The sequence below is a fragment of the Triticum urartu genome, chromosome 3A (genome assembly GCF_056163025.1).
Source record: "Triticum urartu cultivar PI428250 chromosome 3A, HENAU_Tu73, whole genome shotgun sequence".
In the NCBI taxonomy this organism is placed as follows: Eukaryota; Viridiplantae; Streptophyta; class Magnoliopsida; order Poales; family Poaceae; genus Triticum; species Triticum urartu.
Genome location: NC_141875.1, coordinates 27,311,331 through 27,331,849, shown reverse-complemented (window position 1 = coordinate 27,331,849; position 20,519 = coordinate 27,311,331). Strand labels below are relative to the sequence as shown.

The following is a 20,519-nucleotide window of genomic DNA, read 5'->3' as shown; positions in this document are numbered from 1 at the left end:
TGATTGTTGTGAGAATCAAAATATTCCCTAGAGCAATGAACACACAGCAGATCGACATGCCACACTGTAAATCATTACGTTTAGGATCTGTAGCATCTTTAGGATCTGGACTGTGCTTGGCTTGCCATGAAAAATTCCAGCAAAGAATATCTATCTTCACGGTAAACCTTGTTAGTCTGTCTGCCTGGCGTGTATTTGGTAGATCAACAAATGCCCTGACTGAATTTTTCTTGTCTTGAAAACTGTGTTCCGACAAGTCAGTGGGCGGATGGAGCATCGGCAACCGTCAATCTTTTGCTGTCTGCGACACAATAGCTGACCACAAGAAGGCACAACAACCGACCGACAAGCATTATTGCCCCAAACTCAAACAGTCCGGGGGATGCTACCTGCCGCCGCACCACCCAACATGACTCATCGCAATCGATCTCTCGCAGACCATGTAAGTATGAAGAAAGTGTCACATGGGTAAGAGCACATAGCATCTCTTGCCTACTTTGTCATCTCTTGGCCCCTTTCAAATTCCTGCATTTTTTCCTTCCCAACTGGTAAGTGCCACACGTATAACACGAAGCACTCTGGCCCTGACGCTTTTTACAACTAAAGTTTTCATCCGAAAAGAAAAATTAAACCAAAAAAATAAACTGAAACTTTTCATCTGAAAAGAAAGTTGTCATGCTTGACAACTAAATTTGTCATTCTCGCATCAGTAAACTTGCCATTAAAAACTTTCGGAGTTGCCATGTGTTCATGCCACACGTATGGCACTTATCAGGGCCCTTTTCCTTCAGCGTCCATTGACGGGGTACCGTGAGAAAAATTCGTTGCTGCCTCTTGGCCTTCATCTCAGGTCCTACTTCTCTTCAAGAAACAACCCGAATCAATCCGGCGGACACGCCAAAGAGTCAACCACTGCCATCACCATGCCATCATTGCCACAGAAATCCCGACACCACAACAGCCACCTTCCACAAGTATCTGTTGCCGATGCCCCGCTTAAAAATGATCCTCTAAGGGAAGATGACGCAAAGATTCCGCCATCGTCCAATGTCATGGATCTAGACCAAGAACAACGTGACACCGGGTTGAGCGGTTGAGAACCCAAATTGTGTTTTGGGTCATGAGTCTGGTTCCTTACCCCGGTTGTTTGCCATGACAAGACTTGACAGACGACCAATTATAGAACCAAGTTCTATCTGCCTTGAAGAAATCGTATTCCAGGATCGATGAACATGGAGGGAGTATCGCCAACAGTCAGCCTTGCCACCCTGCCACGCATGGCCAACCCCAATCAGACCGGTTGACTTGATTTGGGGGAGCACGACCTCGACACACCAATACCACCACCACTGTGCGGAAGCTCAAACTCATCGGCTTGATGTAGACGGGGACGAACAACTGGGCGGGTGAGACGTGTAAAGTGTGAACCGGATTACTCGCTTTTAACGTTGCGTCCAGCACGAGCTCGTCTCTGGCCACCACCACCACACGAGACAGTATGTAAACCCACCACACTGTCATTTCGGAGCATCAACAACAACACTAGTCAAGCCTCGTGATTGGTGTTCAGATAGTCTAGTCGCCAGCTGAGTCACCACAGAATGTGCTTGGAGTTCGCCTCGTGTTTCGGCGGCAGGACGGACGACTACGGCGGCGAGCGGCCCAACGGCAAGGTGGAGCACGGCGGCGCCCGTCGTGGCCGCGACCGTGGACGGAACCACGGGAGCGCCTACAACGGCCATGCCGCTGACCACAAACTAGCGCCGCAGGCGGCCTACCACCACCAGCCGCCCGCCGCAGTCGACGAGGCCGGCCACAAGGCCTACCACGACTGCCGCGGCGGGTACGCTGCCTACGGGCAACACGAGACCAACATCGCTACGCCAAAGCCTCCAGCGTGGCAAAATAAGGTCGGCGACGACGCCAACACGGCGCGCCTCCAAGAAGCTTCTGCTCATCATATGAACAACGCCGCCATGGATTACCACCTTTACTGCTACTACTCTCGGAAGGTACTAGCTAGCTAGTCAGATTAGCTATGCGGCTGTTCACTACCATTGCTACTACTCTCGGCAGTTGATCAAAACCTTCCTCCTCTCTCTGAACACTGCCACTGCTTCTGCCCGGTAGCTCTGTTTGCTCCTCTGTTTTCCCTTTCTGTTTGGATTTTGATTAGTATTCTCATCTGCTGAAACTGAAAGGCGCCTGGAATAGGTGGCTGTGGATTTTGATCAGAGCCTCCACGTATTTTTCAATGGATGTGCGGCACAAGTTCCAGCTCCAGCAAGCTTTTACTAGTCTGTTTCAGTGTTTTAGTTGCTTCTAGTTTAGCTGTGGCTGCTTTCTTCTTGTATCATATAATCAAGTGAAAGAAAGCATTATGAAATCTCATATGATGAGTCCCCATTTCTGCTCTTGCTATGTGCATGCATGTGTGTGTCTTCTCATCTCACAGCCATTCCAAAACATTGAAACCGCAATGTTTTGCAAGGGCAGAGAACATCTTCTTTTTTCTTTTTTGGCACCTCATCTACTGCTTGTAATAGCCCACCACAATTTGTACTAAGCCTGAGCCGTCATACTTGCTCAGCATATTATCAGGTCTTGAATCGGTATACTGAATTTATCCATAGCAAGGTTCGCCATACTGGTTGTTTATGCTAAAAAGAAAACCGAATTATCTCAATCAGCGACAATTAATATTATTATTTTTGAAACTAGGCTCCAAAGTGAACATTCCTCCTTTATCTTGGCGACCAACACTCCCACCGGAACCGCGGTGGTACGAAAAACCCGGGTGTTTCGTTCCTTCCAAATTTCCCAAGAGACCAACAACATCAAAGAGATAAGTGGACGACGTGATTGGGTCATGTGTGTAGCATTATGCCTCCACCAAACCTCAACTGACTCCATTGCCACCCACTCCGTTGGGTGGGCATTATGTAGCCCAAGCCAACTCTTGAGCATGCCCCAGACCCTGACGGTGTACCTGCATTGGAAAAGTAGATGGGCTGCTGATTCCTGCACTTGTTTGCAAAGAGGGCATAAGTGGCAGTTGGGCCATCCACGACGTTTTAGTCTATCAGCCGTCCAAATCATGTTGTTGATTACCAACCAAGCGAAGAATTTGCATTTGGGGGGTGCCCAATTCTTCCAAACAATTTGATTCATGTCCGTGTCCGCAGAGTATTGACCATCTTTAGAAAACTTCCATGAGATAAAATCCTCCACATCAGGGTTGAGATGAATGTGGGAAAGCCTTTCCCATAGGCCAGCAAACTGGGATATGTGCACAGGTGAGATACCCGAAGAAATGTCGAGCTGTGAGATCCATAAACTATTCCGCAAAGCCTTTTGGACGGAGCACTTCTTCCTTTTGGCAATGTCGTAAATTTTGGGGGCCACGTCGTTCGGCCTCAAGCCATCAAGCCAAGCCGACTCCCAGAAGGATGCCCGGAGTCCATTACCCACCCCTACCTTGGTTGCCGCAGCAAATATGTTTCGTTCGTTCGTGTCACATGGGGTTCCCAAGCCTACCCAAGGCTTGGCCGGGTCTATCCATTCGAACCACAACTATCGTAGCCGCAGCGTAGAAGCAAATTTTGCAAGATTTAGAACAGCTAGCCCACCAAGCAGCTTGGGCCTACACACCTGCTCCCAGTTTATCTTACATTTGCCATCCGTGACCTTGTCACATCCAGCCCAAAGAAAAGCCCGTCGGAGTGCATCAATCTTCTCTATAATTTCAACCGGAAGGTTTAGAGCCGTCATGTAGTAAATGCCTATTGCTTTAATGACCGACTTGACTAGGACCGTCCTGCCCGGCGAAGCAACGTGCTTCCCCGTCCATGGTGTTAGTTGAGCCGCAATTTTGTTCTCAAGGGGTTGGAAGTGAATTCTCTTGAGACGCTTTACCTACAAAGGTAATCCGAGGTACCACATCAGGAAGGTGGAACGCTGTGCCGGGAAGGAGTGAAGGATGTCCATCTGGTCCAAGTTATTACACTGTATAGGGGCCACCAAGATTTTGCTGCAGTTCGTGATCAACCCAGAGATCTCCCCAAAGCGTGATAGTGTCAGAGAAAAATTTGATGTCTGTTTTGATTGGTGCCAAAAAAACAGCAGCGTCATCCGCGTACAAGGAGGCCCGGATGGCCAAAGTCTGACACCCAATAGGGTGGAGGTGTCCATGCATGGTGGCCTTCTCGAGTATGTGATGAAGCGGGTCTATGGCCAGCACGAAGAGAAGTGGGGAGAGAGGGTCTCCCTGCTGGAGGCCACGACCAAGCTTGAAGGGGTTGCCAGGCACACCATTAAGTAGGACATGGGAGGAAGACGTGGACAGGAGGGTTGAAACCCAGCCACGAAACCGAGGTGGGAATCCAAGATGATTTAGAAGGTCCAGAAGGAAATCCCATCACACCGAGTCAAAAGCTTTGTTGATGTCGAGTTTGAAGAGAAGTGTCGGAGTATTGTTGCGGTGAAAGTGTCTTGCAAGGTTGCGCACATATGTGAAATTTTCATGTTTACATCTCTTTTTGATGAATGCACTATGGGCTTGCGAAACAAGATCATTCATGTGGGGAGCAAGCCGGTTGGACATCATCTTTGCGATTAGACTGATGGGGCGAAAGTCGGAGATGTCCTTGCCGCCATCTTTCTTCGGGATTAGGGCGACATCAGCGGTGTTCAACCAATGAAAGTGCATTGAGTGCAAATCTGAAAAGTGGTTGATGGCATTCATGATATCTGCTTTGACCGTGTTCCAACATGCCTTGAAAAAATCTCTCATGAATCCGTACGGCCCCGGCGCCTTATCACCCGGCATCGCGTAAACCGCCATCTTCGCCTCCTCCTCGGTAAAGGGTTCATCCAATTCATGTAAGTCACATGTGGGTGTAGGGAGGATTGCCCAGTTGATATCAATCGAACATGAGGGGCCTTTTTTGGCGATATTCTTGAAGTGATTATGGACAATATTTTCTTTATCATCGTGCGCTGTGACCCATCCATGATTGTGCTTGAGGCGGTGGATGAAGTTCTTTCGCCTACGATGATTGACGTGGAGGTGGAAATAGCGGGTGTTGGCATCTCCTTCATTGAGATTTGTAATTCTTGAGTTATGATGCTTTCTAGTCTTTTCAAGCACCGCCAACCCAATGATCTTCCTTTCCAGCCTTTTACGGAAGTCCTTATCCTCCGGGCTTAGCTCTCTCTACTCTTGAGCCATGTCAAGGTGGAGAATGACATCAAGTGCCATGTGAAGTTGCACCTTGGAATTTGCAAACTGGGTCTTGCTCCAAGTGCGAAGTCTTTGGCTTGCTCTTTTTAGCTTATGGAATAGCCTCTGGAATGGCTCAACGTGGGGTGAATTCTCCGTCCAAGCATCACTAACAACTTTTTGGAATCCCGGCATCCTAATCCAGTAATTTTCAAAGCGGAAGGATTTGCATTTTTTGGGTCCAGCATCATTAGCCAGCAAGAGATGACAGTGGTCTGAGAGTGAAGAGGAGAGGGCATGTAGAATGTGTGTGCCAAATGCCAAGTCCCAATCTTCATTGCAGAAGAAACTTTCAAGCTTGCACATTGTCAGATTGTGTTGTTCATTGCTCCAGGTGAACTTCCTATTTTGCATATGGATATCCTTAAGCTCACAGGTGTTCAAAGCATTGCGAAAGCGCACAAGTTGGCTACGATCGACATTGACTCGGTTCTTATCTCTGGCGTGGTGGATTTGGGTAAAATCACCATTTACAAGCCATTTGATGCCGGGCGGCGGTTTCTGAGAGGCGAGCTACAGGAAAAAGGCATCTTTATGAATACCTCTTGTTGGACCATACACCGTGGTCAACTTGAAAGATTTATCATCACCGGAATTCTTGATGTCAACAGTAGCAGAGAGGAAGTAATCACCAATTTGAGCATTAGAAATGGAGACTGCATTGTCATCCCAGAGCACTAAAATCCATCCGTTCATGCCATCCACAGGTCTCTGAGCAAAAAAATTTAGGCGCTGTGCACCAAGATAAGCAGCTATGAAGGGGTCGACGGACTGGAGTTTTGTTTCCTGAATGCACATCAGTTGATAGGAGGAAGCCGTGATGGTTTCATGAATGGTAGCTCAACGATCTGGGTAGTTCAGCCCGCGTACATTCCAGCATAAAATAGATAGCTTCTGGTCTAACATGGTTGCACTTGGTTTACATCAGAGTTAACATGACATCTACAGGACACCCTTGGTCTCGCCAGGACCACCATCAGCTATGCACAATCGCAACAGCAAACAGGCGTACAGAACACATGGAGTGACTTAAGTAGCATTGGAAACTAGATAACATCCAAGCAAATGACCAGAACGATCAGGCATCGCCATGGGCCGCATCAGCCGCAACAAAATCCTCCAACCCTGGGCCTCCATCTCCTCCATGCTGCACCAGAGCATCTTCAACAGCCGTGGCCAGATCACAATCAAGCTTGAAAAGAGCCCAGAGCGCAGCAACTGTATTGTCTAGAAGGCGCCCCTGGAACATTGCAGTGAACTTGGCAATAGTTTCTTCGGTGACTTGGTACCATCAGGGATTATCCCTAAGCGTTGACATAGGAGTTGTTCAGCCAACTTGGCAATGGGCATGTTCCTCTTCTTGGCCTACAGGTGTGGGCTGCGTCGATGGAGCTGGAAGCTGGTGACCCCCGCGAGCGTCTTGCGTCTTGCCTTCGGCGGTCTGGGAGGTGTTGAGCGAGGAGGAGGAGTTGCAAGCAGGGTCGGCATTCGGGGGATGAAAATAGGGGTGGCCCTGCCTTTTTCTTCATCATGCAGTTCCAACTGAGCCGCACCAGGTGTTGACAGGGGACCACATGTTGGCTAGCAGTTGTGGGAGTGGAGACCTCTGAGTCCACCCCAAGCTCATCAGCCCTGACATCTAGAGGCAATCCGTTAGGGGGTGTGGAGACATGAGCTTCAGCAACAGTAACGGGTGTGGGGACATGAGCTTCAGCATCAGTAGCAACAGGTGTGGAGACATTAGCTTCAGCATCAGCTGCGGCCTGCACGAGTGGCTCCAAGTTGAGAGAGGGATGAATCTTGGCGCCCAAGCAGGTCACCCTGGGCAGCCAGTCCAGAGCAGGAGAAGCTAGAGTGATGACCAGGACATCCCAAGAGGTAGTGCGCGGAGAAGGCGGCGGAGAGCGGCCACGTGAGTCCTCCGTGACAATGGAAACTGCCATCCTTGGGGAGTGATCATGTGGACGATGGCGCGTGTGGAGACCCGAGGCCGGGATCACCACTCCAGAGGGCAATCGCTGGACACGAACCAGGTCGAGCTTGCGTCCATCCACAGGCCCCCTCAGCAGCCCCCTACGGCGCCCATCTCTACGATCATCTCGGCGATTGTCACGGCCCCCCCTGTCGCCACAGCGGGAGCCCTCATCAGGGTGACGCGTAGGAGCACACGAGCAGCTTCGGAAGATGCGCTCGGAGGATCCCTGCCTGTCGTCTTGGCGACCGCGGCGGTCTTCTTTTTCCCTATCTTCATCATCGTCCCCACGACGCCTGCTCCTGTCTTCCTCGTCGCCGCGGCATGGCGCAGGTTCCCGCTGATCGCGGACGCGGTCCTCGCCATCGACCACTCCCTTCCGCCAGTCGAAGGGATCCGACCGTGGCCGACGAGGGACTTGGCCGGAGGCATCAGGAGTGTAGTCTTCAAGATGGGTGAGGTGGATTAGCACCCGCTTCTTGATGCCACCATGCCCAATAGCCGACGATGGCGCTCCACCAACGCTCGTGGCCACGCGAGGGGCAAAGGTGACCTGCTGCACCTTCCGAATGGCGGAAGGGTTCTCCGACCACGCCCAAAGCTTGAGGCAGGAGGCATCTTCCTGGCGCAGCGTCGCAATGTCAAAGTAGTGAACGAAGGTGTTGGGCCCGAGCACCTGGGCCGCCACGTAGTCACACCACGCATTCAGCGGGATGTTCTCGATGCAGAGGTGGACGTGGTAGTTGCTGTGGACCACATCACCGTGTGCGTCGAACCTCCAGTTTGCAGCATGGATGTCGAGGCCGGCGTGCCTGAAGCGCCCAGGGGATGCCGTGACTCTATCACGCTGGTGTTGGTAGTCGAACAGGGCGAAGAAATCTTCTGGATAATGGGGGACCACCTTGACGTGGTCGATGCCGAACTGAACTTGGATAGTGTCACAACCCTAGAATTGGTTGTAACTAGTTGCACAAGCATTCATGCATCATGTATATATTTATGAAAATTGAATTGGGCAAAGTGGGAAGCCTCAGAAGTCTTTTACAAAAATGATCAACATTAAAAAAATTATTTCAAATAAACCCAAGAAAATGTTCCTGTCAAGCTATAAAAATATTGGCAAGAGGTAGAACTCAAACCAATATCTTTGGAGTCTCAGAAATATTTATTTTGGGCCTTTGAATTAATTCAACAACTATTTGCATTGGATATATATTCTTTATATAATTAATATATGTCCAATAATTCTGAAACATTTTATGTGGTTTTGTATATTTTAGTTCTAGCCACATAATTATTTTCAGGATTTTATAAAATGGTTTGGTGTTAAAACTAAAACCAAAACAAATTGCAGAAAGAAAATAGAAAACAGAGAACAGAGGCTCACCTCGAACTTACCTGGCAGCCCAGGTGGCCGGCCCAGCCCACCTGGCCCCCCTCCCCTGTCGTCTTCCTCCTTTGCCAGGAGGATGGGCGTGTGCCCGCGGTGCGCCAGCACGTGCACGGCCACCGACGGCCACCTCCTGCTTGTCGTTTCGCCTTGGACGCCTCCATGCGTCGCCACGCACCCCCCGACCTCTTCTCTCATGCCCGCAGCTCCTCCCCTCCTCTGGCTCCCTCTCCCTCTCTTCCCGAGCGCACCAAAGGGCGCCGCCGTGCTCTACCACGGCCACCGGCCACCCCACGCCTCGCCGACGCGCCAAGAAGCCCCGCCTCGTTCCCCTCTTCCTCCTCACCAAGGCGAAAGGCGCTGGAAGCCCTGTGATGCCGCCAACATCGTCTTCTTCCTCGCCGGTCGCCGGAGATCCTCCTTGCCGCCCCGACTGCTCCGGACCGTCTCCGAGCTCGCTGACCCCCTCGTCCGACTCGCCGTGAGCCTCCGACCCTGCCCATCCCTCTCTTCTTCCCCGTAGGCCTCCGTAGCCACCGGACCGCCTACACCCGAACCCGCCGCCGCGACTCCGGCGACCAAATGGTCCGCCCGACGCGTCCAACCCACTCACCGCATCGCGTAGGTCCCCGCTAGCGCCTCAGCTCGCTAGCTCGCGCACTGCAGCCCCATAGCCACAAACACCTGAACGCCGGCGCCGCCCAGAGCTCGTTTCCGGCGAGCTCCGGCCGTCCCCGCTGCTGCCGCATGCCGCCCTGGATGCGGGCGAGCCCCAGCTCCCCACGCGTGCTCTCCGCTGCAAGTTTGGGCACCGGAGGAGCAATCCCGCGCCCTCCGCCGCGTCTGCTGCCGCCGGCGGCTAAACGCCGACGCGTTAGCCCAGTTGACCAAGGGGTTTGACCTCCCCTGGCTCAATGACAGGTGGGTCCGCCCTGCTAACTAACCTAGATTAGGATTAAGTAATCCTAGCTAATTTAGCTTAGCTACTGACATGTGGGCCCATGCCCCACTGACACTGTAGTTAGGATTAAATTAGCACTAACAGTCTCTGTTAATTAGCCTAGTCACTGACCAGTGGGTCCCAGCGTCAGGTTTGACCTGGGCTGACGCTGTTGACTTGATGACATCATTATGATGTCAGGCTGACACAGTAATGCTTTCTGGATTTTAAATAAATTATGACTGATTTATTTAAATGAGAAAATGTCCAAAACTTCCAAAAAATCATAGAAATTCAACCGTAACTCCAAATGAAATAATTTATATATGAAAAATTATCAGAAAAATTCAAGGAATCTGTTTATGGCATTTTCATGAATGTTTGAACAATGTTTGTCCTCTGTTTTGGACAAAACAAATAAATGGCATTTAACTAATCATATATGGAGTTTGAATTTGAATCTTGTATTCAAACCAACTTCATTTAATTGTGTTGCTAGTTGCATTAGCTCAGTCAACAACATATTGCCATGTCATGATCGTGCATCATATTGTTGCATCGCATTGATTGTGTTCTTCCTTGTTTGCCGGTAAATGTCCCCTCTCGGTAGACGCTGCTCCGACGCTGTGATCGTTGACACTGATGAAGACTCAATGTTATCTTCAGAAGTGCCAGGCAAGCAAAACCCCCTTGTTCATTCCAATACAATCCCACTCTCCCGCTCCTGCTCTCTTTTACTGCATTAGGACAACAACGATTCAACTGTTACTTGCTGCGGTAGTTGAACCCTTATCCTCTGCATGACCTGTCATTGCCACAGTAAATAGATGAAACCCACTAGCATGAGTAGGAGTTGTTTGAGCCCTGATGTGCCTACTCATTCATGCTTGTTTGTCATGCCTACTACTGCTTAGAGTTGAGTCAGGTCTGATTCCTCGGAGATGAATCGGAGGTGTGTAAACATGTCCTACTGTTGAGAGCTAAGTGTATGAACACGATTTGGTAAAGGTAGCGGTGAGAGGCCATGTAGGAGTACATGGTGGGTTGTCTCATTGAAGTCGTCCTTAGGATCTGAGTTCTGTGTTTGTGATCCATGAAACAGTTACTACCACGCATTGGGCCCGAAACCAATGGACCCTCTCGGCTTCTTGATCACCCTTGTCCTCTGTCCAGGAGTTGCAACTAGTTTCTGGTGTTTATAGGATATGTGTTGGCGGCCGTGCGTAGCGCTGACCCTAGGGGTGGGCTATGATGCGGTAGATACACCATGGCACGGTGTACCGGGCGCCCGTTTGGTGTCTCGGGAACCTTGTTCACATCGTTCGGGGCTGTATGTGGAAACCTCGCCCGGACTCCCTGCGGATGGAACCTGGATAGGCGATAAACCTGGACTGGAGACTTGAGTGTTTAGGTAGGCCGTGGCCGACACCCTCATTGGGCTTCCGCTTGAAGGTTGCCGAGTACATGTCGTGTAAAGGGCGGTAAGTGGTGAGAGCGTGTGTGAAGAAGTACACCCCTGCATGGTTAACATCATCTATTCGAATAGCCGTGTCCGCGGTAATGGACTTCTGGGTTGCCTATAACAGTTCATAGACAAGTGGAAGTGGATACTCTAAAACTCGCAACATAAGTGTGAGTGCTATGGATGGCCTTCTCGTAGGGAGACGGGAGCGGATCCATAGTGGTGTATTGAATGGTGAATATGTGGACTCGTGTGCGCCACCTCAAAAGAGTTGCTTGCAGTCGTAGTTCAGGTTAGCCACTGAGTCAAAGCTGGCTTGCTGCAGTCAAACTCCACCCCCCCCCCTTGTTGATACCGATGCATATGTAGCTAGTTCTGATGTAAGTCTTGCTGAGTACCTTTGCACTCACGTTTGCTTAATTTATGTTTTGCAGAGAGAGACTTCAGTCTCGCTAGTAGTTCCGCGTGGACTTCGACGTTAGCTTGATACCTCAGCTACGATCTTGTGCCCTCGGCAGGATCTGGTAGATAGTCAGGCTTCTTAGCCTTTTTCCATTTGTAGATGTATGTACTCAGACATGTTAAGCTTCCGCATGTGCTTGATTTGTATGCTGTGATTGTTGGGTCATGAGACCCATGTTTCTAATATCTCACTCATCGGAGCCTAAGGAATATTACTTGAGTTGTAGAGTTATGTTGTGATGCCATGTTGTATTTACACATATCGAGCATATTGTGTGTATGATTGAAATGCTTGGTATGTGTGGGATCCGACAATCTAGTTGTTTATCCTTGGCAGCCTCTCTTATAGGGAAATGTAGTCTAGTGCTTCCATGAGCCATAGTAGTCCGCTACAGCCCGGTTCACCGGAGTCCTGCTAGCCCAGCACTACTGCTCAGGATACTTGACTGGCCGGCATGTGTTTCACTTCGTTCCTGTGTCTGTCCCTTCGGGGAAATGTCACGCGGTGACATCTGGAGTCCTGCCTAGCTTGCTACAGCCCGGATTCCCGGAGTCCTGTTAGCCCAGTGCTACAGCCCAGATTCACACGCTGCTAACCGACATGCTCGATGTGATTCATGTATGCCTGTCCGCATAGGTTAGTGCCGCTTTGGGTTCATGACTAGCCATGTCGGCCCGGATTCACTGTCATATGGATGCTAGCGACACTATCATATACGTGAGCCAAAAGGCGCAAATGGTCCCGGGCCATGGTAAGGCGACACCCGTGGAAATACCGTGCGTGAGGCCGCAAAGTGATATGAGGTGTTACCGGCTAGATCGATGTGACTTGGAATCGGGGTCCTGACAGCTTTGGTATCAGAGCCTGACTGCCTGTAGGATTACCAAGCCAAACTGGTCGAAGTCGAGTCTAGAAATGCTTTAGTTATGTAAGGAAATTGATTGTGGAAGAGAACGTACGGCTCTTTTACTCCTTTACGTCATGGCCTTCTGATCTGAGTCAACCTCTTCTCTTCTACGGGGATTAAGAACTAGGCCTTCTCATCTATCTATCAGGATGATGTGTTACTAATCCGTAGACTTATAGGATTGTTGGATTCGAGTTTCAGTTCAGTTTCTACTACTTTTGGTATGTTGTCAGTCAAATCAGACCCTTGATATGATGATGTTAAGTGGTTACGCCACTATTTTGGAGGATGTCTCAAATCTTTTTGAGCATTTACAGCCGTTATGCTGTCCAAGTCATCCCAGGTTTCTAAATAGTCTGATGCATTTGCAAATCGCTTCTTTCCGTTCCCGATGTTCCTTTGGGCCAGTTCAACCACACTAATCTGTGAGTTGAGGTACTCTATTGCCTCGACATATATGTTGGAGCTATTACTATGACCCTAGGTGTTTTAGGGAGTCACCTAGTGATCTAGCCATGTTTTGTATCCCCAGTGTGTGATTCTGGCCATTATTCTCAAAAGCATCCCGTGATGCCATGTAGTTGTAGGTATTCTATTCATGGGTTCTTGAACCCGAGATTCACCCTACTTACCTCATGTTGATAGTGTTGCTAGTTCCTTTAGGATATTAGTAACCTTTGCGATAGTCCTCGAGGTCCGTGGTATTTCCTTCTTCCAAATACTATGAACCACTTATGGCAGAAGTTTGTTGTATCAAAAGATCACAACTAGAGTGCTCTTAATGAGTTCTCCATTCTACATTGTGAATCTGCCAGTCCTACCTATCTGCATGGGTTGTCCGGAAGAAATGTTGAGCTTTGCTCAACATACTAATCTATGCATCCACAACTCAGAAAATTATATGTTCCTCGAGTTGTTCCTCTTCAGTTGTATTCCGACCATCTTCTATCAGTTGATAGTCAAGAATAGCTGTGCATTCATGTTATCGATGCCTATTATTCTTGTGGTCCGTTAAGCCATTCTATTTCAGAATGACTAGGAGAAACAAACTCCAGTACCTCGTCCACATCTAGGATTGGGTCAAAGTAGTTGTATCCCGCAGATCAAAATGAAAATCCAACTTTTGTTCTGTTCTACCACGGAGTATCACCCTCTTCCATAATAAGAGTATTGTGAGAATTGCACACACCCTCAAATGAATTCTTGACGCAGTGATACTTCTTGCCATCATTGTTCATTCCTCGGTTCCCATGTTATTGTAACTGGAATGCCGACAAGTGAACCATGATGTGTGAAATCAATACTCCTAGCAACTGTGTTGCTTGGTAGTTATGGACATTATTATCATTCTTAGTGTGTTGGTTATCAAATCACTATTCTAGGATTGATCGTGCTACCTTGTCCTTATCCGTGGTGCACTATTTGATCTTGGAGTTAGGATTGAATTCCTTGCTTATTTGATCATATCGTCTTGCCCTGAAAAGCAAGATTGTTCTCGAGCTTAGTAACATATCGGTGGTTCGTGATTTTCCGAAGATCTTCTCGGAAGTATTACCTGGTTGTCACCTGACCGCTATGTTGAGTTCGTGATCAAGTTGGTTTTCTTGTAAACCACCCCTTCTCCAAGAATTCGTGTTGGATATCCCTGAGCTGGTTGGTTAAGCTAAACAACAACTTGGAGAGTTCGAAGATAAAAGCTTGTCTGACTTAGTTCATGTTAAGGGATATCTTTTTGTGTGTGTGTGTGTGTTGAAGAAAGATGATATCTCCATCGATTGGTCCTCGTGATCAGTTGTTGGATCTATTGCCTTGTCAAAACTTTGACTTGAGTATGGGCTATCGTCAAGTCAAATTAGAACCAACGATGTTCGTAATGTTGTCTTGCTTGTGGCTGATTCCTCGAGCATACACCATTACATCCTTTGGTCTGACCAACACTATCACCATGTTCACATGATGGTGGAAGTCCAGTGATATGGAAATTCCGATGAATTGTTGTTGAGCCCATTAGCAACATTTTGTCTCCCCCATGATTCATGTTGAACATCAACCTAGTGTTGAAAACTTGTAAGCAATGCCTTCGTGTCCCGTTCATGAAGCATATGTTGGATGGAAGAAGTGACTTCCTCGAATTCATGTGCACTTGGTGCAAGTTGCCGCCGTGAGTTTGAGAAAGATTGTTTTGTTTTCCCTTGGAATCATCTCAAATCAGTCATGCCTACGTGCGAAGTATTCTATGGTTTGGTAGATTGATTACCTCCACTCCATATGTGTTCCTAGCACACCAAGCCACTGATTGACTTGTTCAAGGAAAAGGAGTCTATGCTTGGGATCTAATCCATGGACTTGCGTAAAGACTTCGAAATCCTTGATGATGGTTCCCCACCTGAACTCGATAGCGTTTTACTATAAGACTACTACGTGGTCATGCTCGTCTTGGATAGCGTGTTCACAGGTTTGTAGCAGAACCAGCTCATGTTTTGGAGCTTGCTATCTTAGTTCATTCCTCGAGAATCTCGCATTGCCATCTCATCGACTTGTGTTGAAACTCTTCTTTTCAGATATGTGAGTCTGAAGTATCATGTTTCTAACCAGATCTGAATCTTAGGCAGATATGATGGTTGGAACATTCCTGACATTTGCATTTTGTTCCCAGCTTGCACTGCCTTCTGTCAATCTCCCATGGACTGCCCTTCTCAGCAAATTTTGTCCAGGATCATCCTCAAAGTGGTCCTGTCATGGGTCCCATCCATTTCCGGTGATAAGCAAAAATCATCCATTGTGTTGTCTTCAACAAGGTAGTCCACATCATCCATTCCAATCTGAGTATGTCATTATTTCGAACTCCTTCAAAAGATCGATTGTGATTGCCTTAGGCTGGTATAAAGAGTTTCAATGATCTATGGGTCAAAAGTAATTCTTTTTGACACTTAAGGGAATAGCTCTACGATTCACCTTCACTAAGGTGCCTCGTTATGGTATTATGGGCAACATAACTTCTCGCTACTTTGAAACCCCCCTCACCATCTATTTAGGCGTGGAATTTTTGCCCACAAAATCAAACCCTGTCGTTGTTCTTCCATCCCTCTCGATGTGTTTTGTGTCTCAACTCGAGATGTTTCAACATCTCATTCCGCGAGTTGATATTGTTTAGCTCGACCTTCGAGAAGATCAATCCTAGTTGAGTTTCTTTCCGTCGTCATCGCGTGGATGAAGATCTCAAAAGCGAGGATGTCAAGATCGATATGATGCAATGAATCAACATCTTCGAGAAGGGCAATTGGTTCATCAAGATTCTTTATTGATATTCCCTCTGTCTTCTTACCTCACGTCTTGAATCTCGGGACGAGATTCTTGTTTAGTGGGGGTGAGTTGTCACAACCCTAGAATTGGTTGTAACTAGTTGCACAAGCATTCATGCATCATGTATATATTTATGAAAGTTGAATTGGGGAAGTGGGAAGCCTCAGAAGTCTTTTACAAAAATGATCAACATTAAAAAAATTGTTTCAAATAAACCCAAGAAAATGTTCCTGTCAAGCTACAAAAATATTGGCAAGAGGTAAAACTCAAACCAATATTTTTGGAGTCTCAAAATATTTATTTTGGGCCTTTGAATTAATTCAACAACTATTTGCATTGGATATATATTCTATATATAATTAATATATGTCCAATAATTCTGGAACATTTTATGTGGTTTTGTATATTTTAGTTCTAGCCACATAATTATTTTCAGGAGTTTATAAAATGGTTTGGTGTTAAAACTAAAACCAAAACAAATTGCAGAAAGAAAATAGAAAACAGAGAACAGAGGCTCACCTGGAACTTACCTGGCGGCCCAAGTGGCCGGCCCAGCCCACCTGGCCCCCCTCCCCTATCGTCTTCCTCCTTTGCCAGGAGGATGGGCGTGTGCCCGCGGTGCGCCAGAACGCGCACGGCCACCGACGGCCACCTCCTGCTTGTCGTTTCGCCCTGGATGCCTCCATGCGTCGCCACGCCCCGCCGACCTCTTTCTCTCACACCCGTAGCTCCTCCCCTCCTCTGGTTCCCTCTCCCTCTCTTCCCGAGCGCACCAGAGGGCGCCGCCGTGCTCTACCACAGCCACCGGCCACCCCACGCCTCGTCGACGCGCCAAGAAGCCCCGCCTCGTTCCCCTCTTCCTCCTCACCAAGGCGGAAGGCGCCGGAAGCCCTGTGATAGCGCCAACATCATCTTCTTCCTCGCTGGTCGCCGGACATCCTCCTTGCCGCCCCGACTGCTCCGGACCGTCTCCGAGCTCGCTGACCCCCTCGTCCGACTCGCCGTGAGCCTCCGACCCTGCCCATCCCTCTCTTCTTCCCCGTAGGCCTCCGTAGCCACCGGACCGCCTACGCCCGAACCCGCTGCCGCCTGCGCTCGCCGCCGACGCGACTCCGGCGACCAAATGGTCCACCCGACGCGTCCAACCCACTCACCGCATCGCGTAGGTCCCCGCTAGCGCCTCAGCTCGCTAGCTCGCGCACTGCAGCCCCGTAGCCACAAATACCTGAATGCCGACGCCGCCCCGAGCTCGTTTCCGGCGAGCTCCGGCCATCCCCGCTGCTGCCGCATGCCGCCCTGGATGCGGGCGAGCCCCAGATCCCAGCGCGTGCCTCCGCTGCTCATTTGGGCGCCAGAGGAGCAATCTCGCGCCCTCCGCCGCGTCTGCTGCCACCGGCGGCTAAACGCCGGCGCGTTAGCCCAGTTGACCAAGGGGTTTGACCTTCCCTGGCTCAATGATAGGTGGGGCCACCCTGCTAACTAACCTAGATTAGGATTAACTAATCCTAGCTAATTTAGCTTAGCTACTGACATGTGGGCCCATGCCCCACTGACACTTTAGTTAGGATTAAATTAGCATTAACAGTCTCTGTTAATTAGCCTAGTCACTGACCAGTGGGTCCCAGCGTCAGGTTTGACCTGGGCTGACGCTGTTGACTTGATGACATCATTTTGACGTCAGGCTGACGCAGTAATGCTTTCTGGATTTTAAATAAATTATAAATGATTTATTTAAATGAGAAAATGTCCAAAACATCCAAAAATCATAGAAATTCAACCGTAACTCCAAATGAAATAATTTATATATGAAAAATTATCAGAAAAATTCAAGGAATCTGTTTATGGCATTTTCATGCATGTTTGAACAATGTTTGTCCTCTGTTTTGGACAAAACAAATAAATGGCATTTAACTAATCATATATGGAGTTTGAATTTGAATCTTGTATTCAAACCAACTTCATTTAATTGTGTTGCTAGTTGCATTAGCTCAGTCAACAACATATTGCCATGTCATGATCGTGCATCATATTGTTGCATCGCATTGATTGTGTTCTTCCTTGTTTGCCGGTAAATGTCCCCTCTCGGTAGACGCTGCTCCGATGCTGTGATCGTTGACACTGATGAAGACTCAATGTTATCTTCAGAAGTGCCAGCCAAGCAAAACCCCCTTGTTCATTCCAATACAATCCCACTCTCTCGCTCCTGCTCTCTTTTACTGCATTAGGACAACAACGATTCAACTGTTACTTGCTGAGGTAGTTGAACCCTTATCCTCTGCATGACCTGTCATTGCCACGGTAAATAGATGAAACCCACTAGCATGAGTAGGAGTTGTTTGAGCCCTGATGTGCCTACTCATTCATGCTTGTTCGTTATGCCTGCTACTCCTTAGAGTTGAGTCAGGTCTGATTCCTCAGAGATGAATCGGAGGTGTGTAAACATGTCCTACTATTGAGAGCTAAGTGTGTGAACACGATTTGGTAAAGGTAGCGGTGAGAGGCCATGTAGGAGTCCATGGTGGGTTGTCTCATTGAAGCCGTCCTTAGGATCTGAGTTCTGTGTTTGTGATCCATGAAACAGTTACTACCACGCATTGGGCCCGAAACCAATGGACCCTCTCGGCTTCTTGATCACCCTTGTCCTCTGTCCAGGAGTTGCAACTAGTTTCTGGTGTTTATAGGATATGTGTTGGCGGCCGTGCGTAGAGCTGACCCTAGGGGTGGGCTATGATGCGGTAGATACACCGTGGCACGGTGTACCGGGCGCCCGTTTGATGTCTCGGGAACCCTATTCACATCGTTCGGGGCCGTATGTGGAAACCTCGGCTGGACTCCCTGCGGATGGAACCTGGATAGGCGATAAACCTGGACTAGAGACTTGAGTGTTTAGGTAGGCCGTGCCGACACCCTCGTTGGGCTTCCGCTTGAAGGTTGCCGAGTACATGTCGTGTAAACGGCGGTAAGTGGTGAGAGCGTGTGTGAAGAAGTACACCCCTGCAGGGTTAACATCATCTATTCGAATAGCCGTGTCCGCGGTAATGGACTTCTGGGTTGCCTATAACAGTTCATAGACAAGTGGAAGTGGATACTCTAAAACTCGCAAGATAAGTGTGAGTGCTATGGATGGCCTTCTCGTAGGGAGACGGAAGCGGATCCATAGTGGTGTATTGAATGGTGAATATGTGGACTCGTGTGCGCCACCTCAAAAGAGTTGCTTGCAGTCGTAGTTCAGGTTAGCCACTGAGTCAAAGCTGGCTTGCTGCAGTCAACCTCCACCCCCCCCCCCCCTTGTTGATACCGATGCATATGTAGCTAGTTCTGATGTAAGTCTTGCTGAGTACCTTTGTACTCACGTTTGCTTAATTTATGTTTTGCAGAGAGAGACTTCAGTCTCGCTAGTAGTTCCGCGTGGACTTCGACGTTAGCTTGATACCTCAGCTACGATCTTGTGCCCTCGGCAGGATCTGGTAGATAGTCAGGCTTCTTAGCCTTTTTCCATTTGTAGATGTCTGTACTCAGACATGCTAAGCTTCCGCATGTGCTTGATTTGTATGCTGTGATTGTTGGGTCATGAGACCCATGTTTCTAATATCTCACTCCTCGGAGCCTAAGGAATAATTACTTGAGTTGTAGAGTTATGTTGTGATGCCATGTTGTATTTACACATATCGAGCATATTGTGTGTATGATTGAAATGCTTGGTATGTGTGGGATCCGACAATCTAGTTGTTTATCCTTGGCAGCCTCTCTTATGGGGAAATGTAGTCTAGTGCTTCCATGAGCCATAGTAGCCCGCTACAGCCCGGTTCACCGGAGTCCTGCTAGCCCAGCACTACTGCTCAGGACACTTGACTGGCCGGCATGTGTTTCACTTCGTTCCTGTGTCTGTCCCTTCGGGGAAATGTCACGCGGTGACATCCGGAGTCCTGCCTAGCCTGCTACAGCCCAGGTCCTGGAGTCCTGTTAGCCCAGTGCTACAGCCCGGATTCACACGCTGCTGACCGACATGCTCGATGTGATTCATGTATGCCTATCCCCATAGGTTAGTGCCGCTTTGGGTTCACGACTAGCCATGTCGGCCCAGGTTTTCTATCATATGGATGCTAGTGACACTATCATATCCGTGAGCCAAAAGGCGCAAACGGTCCCGGGCCATGGTAAGGCGACACCCATGGGAATACCGTGCGTGAGGCCACAAAGTGATATGAGGTGTTACTGGCTAGATCGATGTGACTTGGAATCGGGGTCCTGACAGATAGCTTCACGGATATCAGCAGCATTCACATCTGGCCGGTTCCCACCAAGCCAGATCAGCGCGCCTAGACCAGCCAGGCTAGTCGCGTTGGCCTCTATCTCCGGGGTGGTGACGACGATGACGCTGCCTTCCTCCGGCAGCAGCGACGGGTCCCCGACCGAAGAGGATGGCGAGGCATGGAGCCGGCCGCTGTTGGAAGGCACCTAGCTACAGGGGTTGGTGTAGATGCAGATGAGGGCGACCAGCAGCCAGAGGCAGCAAGGGGTGTTGGAGGGGAAGCAGACGACACCGGGGGTTGGTGCAGTCACGCGCCGATGGCCGATTTGCCAGCACTGGAGGCAAGTGAATGGGTTCCTGCACTCAGCCTTGCAGTTCCCTTTGAACAAGCATCGGTGGCAGGCTCTGTCTCTGAGCTTAACGAAGCCTTGCTGCCCCGGAGGGGAATAAGAGGATGCAGGTCGCCGCTGTCTTGAATGCCTTTTACTGCGGCGGAACTCTCTCCACCAGTACGCATGCCACACCGAATGCCATTCCTCTTCGCAGGTC

At 49.1% G+C, this 20,519-nt stretch overlaps 2 protein-coding genes across 2 annotated transcripts; one reads left to right on the top strand and one right to left on the bottom strand.

The window, feature by feature from the left end:
* The first annotated feature begins 722 nt into the window (after positions 1 to 722).
* LOC147978119 (uncharacterized) lies at positions 723 to 2,532 on the top strand. Its single transcript, XM_087516513.1, has one exon. The coding sequence runs from the start codon at positions 1,602 to 1,604 to the stop codon at positions 2,025 to 2,027; it is 426 nt and encodes a 141-aa protein (XP_087372639.1). The 5' UTR covers positions 723 to 1,601; the 3' UTR covers positions 2,028 to 2,532.
* Positions 2,533 to 5,794: 3,262 nt separating this feature from the next.
* LOC147978118 (uncharacterized) lies at positions 5,795 to 20,487 on the bottom strand. Its single transcript, XM_087514651.1, has 5 exons — positions 20,282 to 20,487; positions 19,974 to 20,162; positions 6,886 to 8,140; positions 6,435 to 6,521; positions 5,795 to 6,067 (listed from the first exon to the last, which is right to left on the bottom strand). The coding sequence occupies exons 1-5, from the start codon at positions 20,485 to 20,487 to the stop codon at positions 5,795 to 5,797; spliced, it is 2,010 nt and encodes a 669-aa protein (XP_087370777.1).
* Between the last annotated feature and the right edge of the window lie 32 nt (positions 20,488 to 20,519).